The sequence below is a fragment of the Strix uralensis genome, chromosome 31, assembly GCF_047716275.1.
Source record: "Strix uralensis isolate ZFMK-TIS-50842 chromosome 31, bStrUra1, whole genome shotgun sequence".
Classification (NCBI taxonomy): Eukaryota; Metazoa; Chordata; class Aves; order Strigiformes; family Strigidae; genus Strix; species Strix uralensis.
In genome coordinates this window covers 3,199,892-3,209,259 of record NC_134002.1, presented here as the reverse complement: position 1 = coordinate 3,209,259, position 9,368 = coordinate 3,199,892, and the positions used below count along the sequence as shown (strand labels likewise).

General features: G+C 51.7%; 1 protein-coding gene across 1 annotated transcript; it reads right to left on the bottom strand.

The window, feature by feature from the left end:
• Positions 1 to 210: 210 nt before the first annotated feature.
• On the bottom strand, positions 211 to 1,137 carry LOC141936087 (olfactory receptor 14A16-like). The gene has a single exon (XM_074852812.1). The coding sequence runs from the start codon at positions 1,135 to 1,137 to the stop codon at positions 211 to 213; it is 927 nt and encodes a 308-aa protein (XP_074708913.1).
• Positions 1,138 to 9,368: the final 8,231 nt, after the last annotated feature.

The following is a 9,368-nucleotide window of genomic DNA, read 5'->3' as shown; positions in this document are numbered from 1 at the left end:
CCAGCTCCAGAGGAGATCTAAGGGAATGGAGGAGAGGCAAATTCAGAAAAAATTCTTTCTAAACCTAAGAAGATGTTGTATGAATAATACTTGATGACCATAAATATAGTTTAACAAACAAATGCAATCTAAAGAAAAAGACGAACAAAAGATAAATTGGGATTTTACAAAATACCTGGGATTTATATGAGGATGGACACCCTATTAATACTATAATAATATGTATTCATATAGTTTCCTCAGGGCATCCTTGATCTCCTGGTTCCTCATGCTGTAGATGAGGGGGTTCACTGCTGGAGGCACCACTGAGTACAGAAAAGACACCACCAGGTCCAGGGATGAATGCGAGATGGATGGGGGTTTCAGGTAAACAACCATGCCAGTGTTGATAAAGAGGGAGACCACGGCCACGTGAGGGAGGCATGTGGAAAAGGCTTTGTGCCGTCCCTGCTCAGAGGGGATCCTCAGCACGGCCCTCAAGATCTGCACATAGGACACCACAATGAAAACAAAACACCCAAATTCTAAAGAGACACCAACCATGATAAGCCCAAACTCCCTGAGATAGTAGTCTGAGCAGGAGAGCTTGAGGATCTGGGGGATTTCACAGAAGAACTGGTCCACAGCATTGCCCTTGCAGAGAGGTAATGAAAATGTGTTGGCCGTGTGCAGCACAGCCCAGAGAAACCCAGTACCCCAGGCAGCTGCTGCCATGTGGACACAAGCTCTGCTGCCCAGGAGGGTCCCGTAGTGCAGGGGTTTGCAGATGGCAACGTAGCGGTCGTAGGACATGACAGTGAGGAGATTAAACTCTGCTATGACTAAGAAGAGAAAGAGAAAGGCCTGGGCAGCACATCCTGAGTAGGAGATGTCCCTGTTGTCCCAGAGAGAATTGGCCATGGCTTTGGGCAGAGTGGTGGAGATGGAGCCCAGGTCGAGGAGGGAGAGGTTGAGGAGGAAGAAGTACATGGGGGTGTGCAGGTGGCGGTCACAGGCGATGGCGGTGATGATGAGGCCGTTGACCAGGAGGGCAGCCAGGTAGATGCCCAGGAAGAGCCAGAAGTGCAAGAGCTGCAGCTCCCGTGTGTCTGCGAATGCCAGGAGGAGGAACTCAGTGATGGAGCTGCCGTTGGACATCTGCTGCCACTGGACATGGGGGACTATCAGAGGAGGAAATAACAGTGACAATTCATTAAAAACTTTTCTGAGGGAAATCAATGTCATTTCACAACACCCCTCTCCCTACTGCACCCACGCTCCCATTTTTCCTTTTCTAGGAAAATTTTCTTCAGTTCTGTTCCTGGAACTCCAGTTGCTGCTGGATTAAAGCACCATGAAGAGCAGGGCCTCTGCCTGCAGGCTGCCCACGAGTCAGCCCTGCTCTGCAGCAGTGGGTTTGTGTAAATGCTGGGATCAGGAGCCAGAGCTGGTGTTAGACTTTGTTATATGTGAGTGTTTGTAATGCAAAAGGGCCTGTCAGCATCTGCACACCCAGTGCTAAGGAACGAGGATGGCAGAAAGCTGTTAGAGAGCTTTGGGCTTTTTGAAGCTCCCCCCATTTCACTTGGGGAGTGTCCCCAAATCCCTCAGGATTTCTGCTGTAGCCAGGGAGAACAGAGCAAGTCCTGCGAGGGAAGAGGATGGGCTGCAGGTTAATGGAGGGTAAGGGGAGCTGTTCTGTCCCTCCGACTTCTTCTGAGCTAAACTGCTCAAGCATGAGAACTCCTTTTCCATTTCTCCCACCAAATACCACAAAAACATCAAAATGAAATCACAGAATTCAGAAAGCTCCTTATATTTTGATTAATCCCTGCCTTGACATTCCCCATATAATGTGTTCTCAGAAATGTCCTAGGAGTGATCTGGAGCTGTGAGCAGCCCTGACCCACGCAGCACCCTCTCCACAGCAGAAGGACCCTGCCCTGCCGGGGGTCTCTCCTTCCCCACACAGCTTCTCCCCACAGCGCCGTGGGCAGCTCCCCGGGCAGGCTGAGTGCTGACCCTGGCAGGCGGCAGAGTCCCTGCCCCAGCACACAGCCCCTGGGCTGCAGGGACCCTGCTCTCAAGGACAGCCCTGGGCACCCCTGGCTGCACCCGCACCTGCACACCCCTGCAGCCGTCCCCGGGAGAAGGCAGCCGCCATGGCCTGTCCCTCTGACAGTGCAGCAGGGAAGCCCTGCTCTGGAGCACGTCCTCCTCCTCCAGACACCAGGGACATTCCGGACTTCACCAGATCCCTGCACCACCTGCAGCTGCATTGCCCTGCACCCACAGACTTACCATGTTAACTGCTGTGAAGATTTCTCCTCCAGTGAGCTCTCAGCATCCTGCCACTGCCGTCTGCCTTTCCCCTCTCTGTGCCCGGCTCCTCTGCCCTCGCTGCCTGCAGGCAGTGCCCTCAGCCCTGCTGCGCTTTGCAGAGGAGCTGCTCCTGGGCAGAGCTGTCTCTCTGCAGCGCTGACCACTTGCCCTCAGCTCCCTCCGTCCCAGGAGCCCGGCCCAGCTCCGCAGCAGAGGACCAGCCCAAGGCATTTTAATGACCCCTCAGGTGGGTTTGGTCCCGAGTCTCTGAACATCAGACACTGAGATGCTGCTGAAGAAACCTCTGAAGAAGTCAAAGTTAGATTCAAACTGCAAAGTTTCTTGTGGCTTTAATGGGTCCCACTGAGGGACACTGTTGACAAAGCCTCCCCAGGCTCCACTTAGAGCAGAAATGTGGAGGCAGTGATGGCAGGTAGGGAAAAGCAAAGGAAAGGTGGCTCTGATGCTGAGGAAACCTGCATGTGTTTCATGAAGCCAAAGGGCCAAGCCCTGACCCCATTAACCAAAGAGCCAAGCCGTGACCCCCAGGCCCTGGGAAGGGAGATCCTGTCCCTCACCCATTGCTCAGGGCTCTTCCTGGGGCAGTGGGTGATGGAGATGTGCACCTGCCAGGCTGCTGAGTAGGGACAAGGGGGCAGTGAGGCCCCAGTGCTGCAGGGGACTGTGCCTCCTCATAGGCATCAGTGGCAGAAACACCAGCCGTTGCCAAAGTCAGGAGGAGGTTGACTCTGTTCGGAATTTTCACCTTTTCCACAACCCTCTGTCATCTCCACCGCTGGCTGTCCTACTGTGTTGCATCACCTGTGCCCCTGCAGTCTGTAGTCATCCACCCATTTTTCTCACCTTGCTCTCACCTGAGCATCTTCCTTCCTTTACTGATATCTCACCGTTCTTCCTGGCTCTTTCTTGAAGTGTTGGGTTTTGGTTTTTGATATCTTCCAAAAGCTTTGCACTGATCCAGACTCCTTCTGGGTGGTGTGTTAAACCGCAACACTGGCCTTGGAATGAATACTTTTTCTTCATAGTGGAAAACAGCGTGAGAAGGAAATAATGCCAGAAAGTGAAGCTGGGGAAGAGGAGACTGTACACACAGATAAAAACTCCACCATCTCTGAAACCTCTCTTCAAGCACTCTCAGGTTACTCTTATTCTGTCCGGAGTCTCCACACCAGTGAGCCCAGGCTGTTCAGCCTCTCCATACTGGTCATGTTCTTGAGGGCTCTTAATGCCATCTTGGGAGATGTCTGGGCACGCTCCAAGGTTTTTGCAGATGAAAACATAGTGGTCATAGGCCCGGAAAGACAAAGTGAGACTTTTTACCAACACCTGTAATGGCAGGACAAGGGGCAACAGTTTTAAACTGAAAGAGGGTAGATTTAGACTTGTTATAAGGAAGAAATGTTGTATGATGAGGGTGCTGAGACACTGGAATAGGTTGCCTAGAGACATTTCAGGGAGGGAGCATCCACAACTTTACTTGTCAACATGTTCTAATGTCCAAACACCCTCACAATAAATAATTTCTTCCTTCTATCTAATCTAATCTCCCCTCTTTCCATTTAAAGCCATTATCCCTCACCATATCCCTACAGTCCCTGATAAAGAGTCCCTCCTCTGTAATCTTTTAGGCCCCTTTGAAGTACTGGAAGGCCACTATAAGGCCTCTCTGGGTCCTTCTCTTCTCCAGGATGAACAACCCTAACTCTCTCAGCCTGTCCTCATAGAGGAGGTGTTCCAGTCCCCCCATCACTGTCGTGGCCTCCTCAGGACCTGCTTGGGCAGGTCTATGTTCTTCTTACGCTGGGAGCCCCAGAATTGGACAGAGCACTGCAGGTGGTGTCTCACAATAGTGGAGCAGAGGGACAGAATCCCCTCCCTCAACCTGCTGGCCACACTCTCTTGATGCAGCCCAGGCCACGGTTGGCTTTCTGGGCTGCAAGTGCATGTTGCTGGCTTATAGTCGGCTTTCCATCAACCAACAAGGGAGAGCTGAGGGGCACCACATTGCAGCCTGGCAGCACCTATGAGGTCAGTGACCTTATAATCATCTTCAGTCCAGCCAGCTCCCTTCAGCCTGCCTCTCCTCTTCCTCTCTGTCCCTGTCTTGTCTCTGCTGGGATGAGCAGTTTTGTAATGAATGTCTTGTCACCAAATTGCTGGGGCCAACTGCTGGCCAACCAGGATCCTGTAACAGGAGTGGCCTCACAATCAACATCACACTTTGTGGTGCCTTCGCCTGTCTGTCTCCATTCACTCCCTTGACTCCTCATCGCTGCTGCACCCCACGGTCAACAGACAAACCCAGGCCCTTCACTGCCCTTTCCCTCTCCCCTGCCCCACGGGTTGCCAGAGCCAGGGTGGGACGTGTCGCGTTCAGGCTTTGCAGTGCTCATGCAGAATTATTGCCACAAAGTCGGTGCTGAGATCAGACTCAGTGCTGTGGAGCAGACCCCAGCAAGAAATAACAGCGTTCAACAGGAGATCTGTAGCGGTGGCAACCATGCTGGTTTTGTAAGGGGACTTCTGTCCATTCACTAAAAGGATCTGCTACTACCAAGATGCACTTGGTGTTTCAAGCTGTCACTGGCAGAGCTCCCACCAAATCAGTCTTCCAGTGTGGCCGTGGGCCTCCACTCTGTTGGTGCTGGGCTGGGGCTTTTACTCCAGTGTAATCTGCACTGGTCACGGCACAGGACAGACAGCTCCTACCCCAGAGATCTACATCCTTCTTCGTGTTAGGCCAGCACTCACTGTCCTTCACTCTGCTCAGAGTGTTTGCCTCAGCTCATGGAGGAGCTTGATGACATTCTTCTTGAATATTCTGAGGCACAATCCAATGCTTATTGCCTTCTGCATCCACAGCATAATAAATATTCCTTTCCCTTAATATGTGGATTGACCTGATGGGTCTGTTCACATGACTCCCTTGACTTTCCCTGGTTGGAAGGTGACATTTTCAGAAATTGGGTCAAGATGATGGGCTCTGTCACAGGCATTTGACGTTGCTTTTTCTGCAGTTATTCAGCCTGAGGTTACCCCAGATGACCCAAGAGTGTTCATGGATGCTCCTGTGCCTGCTAATAACAGGGCCAAGATTCTCAGGTTCCCAATGGCCTCTTCAGCTGTGGGTCATCCCCAAGAATCTGCTGGCAAGGGTACCAGGATCCATGGTGCCAGCCCACAGGAACCTGGGCCTTCCCAGTAGAACCTATGGATCTTGACCAAGACTTACTCTTGAGTTCCCAGACTGCAGGGAATGCATTGCATTTATTGTCACTGGTGTTAGTGACTATATGCTGCTCTGCTAGAAACTGAGCTGCCTTCCTGATTTCTCAAGCCCATTTTTAAAATCTGTAATTCCATTTCTAAATCCTGTACTTGTCTGACATCTAACTCCAGCTTTTTATTTTGTAAGTAGAGCCTATATCTGTGGGCCCTGCTATCTTCCTCTCTTTTGATTAAGTTGGTGTCTTAATTTAGGAAATTCTTCAGCATCATGTGACATGGAATTCTTCCAGGCAGGTTCCTCATCAGGCCAGAGCCTACCCTCCTGAAGTCCTGCTCTTGGCCTTGTTCCCTTCTCTCAGGAGCCTCAACTCTACTTTCCTACCCCTGATTGTTACATCCCCGACCAGCTCTTCCTTGTTTCTAAGTCTCATTTCCTGCAGGACACCTCCCCTCACTGCCTCTTCAGTCACCCTTGTTGGTATGATGATAGTAATTAAATCCAAATATCTTCTGGATGGCTTTCACTTGGGTATGTTGCCCCTTCACCAAATTTTGGGATAGTTTAGGTCTGCTATGAGGACCAGGGCTTCTTCCAGTTGAATCAAGAATGTCCATCTGTTTCCTCTTCCTCATCAGGGGGTCCATAGCAGACATCCACCTACCACAATGTTCCCCATGACCCTTCAGCTCTCAGCTGACTCATCGTCCATCCCCAGGCAGAGCTCCACACATTCCTGCTGCTCTCTCCCATAAAGGGCAACTTCCCCTCTGGGTCCAGCCCCATGGCCTTGTCAGTACCAGACCCCCAGATTGGAGACACATGGATTTGATTGATGGACCGCTCAGACATAAGGAATTGGCTGCACACTCACAGTCCAAGGCTTGTGGTCAGTGGCTCAATGTCCAAGTGACAAGTGGCATCCTCAGGGGTCAGTTTTGGGACCGGCATTGTTTAATGTCTTTGTTGGTAACGTGGACAGTGGGATTGAGTGCACACTCAGCAAGTTTGTCAACGACACCGAGCTGTGTGGTGCAGTTGACACGCTGGAGGGAAGGGATGTTCCATCCAGAGGGACCTGGACAGGATGGAGAGCTGGGCTTATGCAAACCTCATGAAGTTCAACAGGGCCAAGTGCAAGGTCCTGCACATGGATCAGGGTAATCTTAAGCACAAACAGAGACTGGGCAAAGAGTGGTTTGAGAGCCCTGGGGAGAAGGACTTGGGGGTGTTGGCAGATGGAAAACTGACTGTGAGCCAGCAACATGCACTTGCAGCCCAAGAAGCCAACCATTTCCTGGGCTGCATCAAGAGAAATGTGGCCAGGAGGTTGAGGGAGGAGATTCTGTCCCTCTACTCCATTCTCATGAGATCCCACCTTGTGCGCTGTGTCCACCTCTGGGGCCCCCAGCATCAGAATGACATGGACCTTCTCAAAGAGGTCCAGAAGAGGCCACAAGGATAATCAGGAGGCTGGAGCACCTCCCTTATGAGGACAGGCTGAAAGAGTTGGGATTGTTCATTCCAGAGAAGAGAAGGCTCCAGGGAGACCTTCTAGAGGCCTTCAAGTACTTAAAGGAGGCCTACAGAAAAGATGGGGAGGGACTCTTTATCAGGCATTGTAGGGATGGGATGAGGGGTAAAAGCTTTTAACTGAAAGGGGGAAATTTAGATTAGTTATAAGGAAGATATTCTTTACTGTGGGGGTGGAAAGACACAGGAACACATTGCCCAGTAAAACTGTGGATGCCACCTCCCTGGACGTTCTCCAAGCAAACTGGTCCAGTCTCTCAGCACCCTCATCGTAAAACATTTCTTCCTTATAACAAATCTAAATCTACCCTCTTTCAGTTTAAAACGATTGCCCCTTGTCCTGCCATTACAGGTGCTGGTAAAAAGTCTCACTTTGTCTTTCCTGGACTATGATCACTATGCTTTCATCTGCAAACACCTTGGAGGGTTCCCAGACATCTCCCAAGATGGTGTTTGGAGGCCTCAAGCACATGACCAGTATAGAGAGGCTGAACGCTCTGGGCTTACTGGTGTGGAGACTCCAGACAGAATAGGAGTAACCTGAGAGTGCTTGAAGAGAGGTTTCAGAGATGGTGGAGTTTTACTTCATAGTGGAAAACAGCATGAGAATGAAATAACTCCAGTAAGGGCATCTGGGGAAGTCCAGGCTGTACACAGGGACAAAAAGTATTCACTCCAAGAGCAGTGCTGCAGTGTAACAGATCACCCAGAAGGAGTCTGGAGCAGTGGAAGGCTTTTGGAAGATTTCAAAAACCAAAACCCAACATTTCAAGGAAGAGCCAGGGAAGATGGTGAGATATCAGTAAAGGAAGGAAGATGCTTGTGTGAGAGCAAGGTGGGACAGCTGGGTGGGTGAGTACAACCTGCAGGGAAAGAGGCACAGGTGATGCAGTACCATAGGACAGCCTGTGGTGGAGAAGACAGACAGTTGTGGAAAAGGTGAAAGCACCCAACAAACGCAATCTCTTCATGTGGCTATGACTGTTCTTTTTGCCACCGATGCCTGTGAGGAGGCACAGTCCCCTGCAGCACTGGGGCCTCATTGCCCCCTTGTCCCTACTCAGCAGCCTGGCAGGTGCACATCTCCATCACCCACTGCCCCAGGAAGAGCCCTGAGCAATGGGTGAGGGACAGGATCTCCCTTCCCAGGGCCTGGGGGTCACGGCTTGGCTCTTTGGTTAATGGGGTCAGGGCTTGGCCCTTTGGCTTCATGAAACACATGCAGGTTTCCTCAGCATCAGAGCCACCTTTCCTTTGCTTTTCCCTACCTGCCATCACTGCCTGCACATTTCTGCTCTAAGTGGAGCCTGGGGAGGCTTTGTCAACAGTGTCCCTCAGTGGGACCCATTAAAGCCACAAGAAACTTTGCAGTTTGAATCTAACTTTGATTTCTTCAGAGGTTTCTTCAGCAGCTTCTGAGTGTCTGATGTTCAGACACACATCATCAAACCCACCTGAGGGGTCATTAAAATGCCTTGGGCTGGTCCTCTGCTGCAGAACTGAGCCGGGCTCCTGGGACAGAGGGAGCTCAGGGCAAGTGGTCAGCGCTGCAGAGAGACAGCTCTGCCCAGGAGCAGCTCCTCTGCAAAGCGCAGCAGGGCTGAGGGCACTGCCTGCAGGCAGCGAGGGCAGAGGAGCCGGGCACAGAGAGGGGAAAGGCAGACGGCAGTGGCAGGATGCTGAGAGCTCACTGGAGGAGAAATCTTCACAGCAGTTAACATGGTAAGTGTCCTCTTGTTTTGCTAGGCGGGCAGTGGGAGATGAGAATTTATTTCTCCTTTCTGGAGCAGGCACTAAGACCCCAGGTCTCATTAGCACTTGTCTGAGCCTCTCCTGAGCCCCTGCACACACAGAGATGCCCCTGGGCAAGGCCCTGATGCCAGGAGGGGTCTGCAGGGCAGAGCTGAGCAGACAGCGCGTGGGATGGGGGCTGTGAGCACTGACAGGGAGGAGACGTGGGAACAGAGAAGCAGCTCCTGGCTGTGACAGCTCCAGGCAACAGAGACATGGGCAGAGTGTAGGAGGGAGCTGCTACTGGAAACAGCTTGGGAGGAGGAATTCAGGCACCTCCCTGCCATCCCCTGCAGTGCAGACACCTACTCCAGAGGAAACCCCTGGTCTCTTCTCCCACCCAGCAGAGCCTGACCCTCTGTCACTCTCTTGCCTCCTCACAGCAGCTCTGTGGCATTTCTCCATATTTCCCCTTCTGCCTCTGCTCCCCGTGTTGGTATCACTGGACTCTCTGGGATGGGGTGGGGTTCAGCTGTGAGCAATACCTTTGGGCATT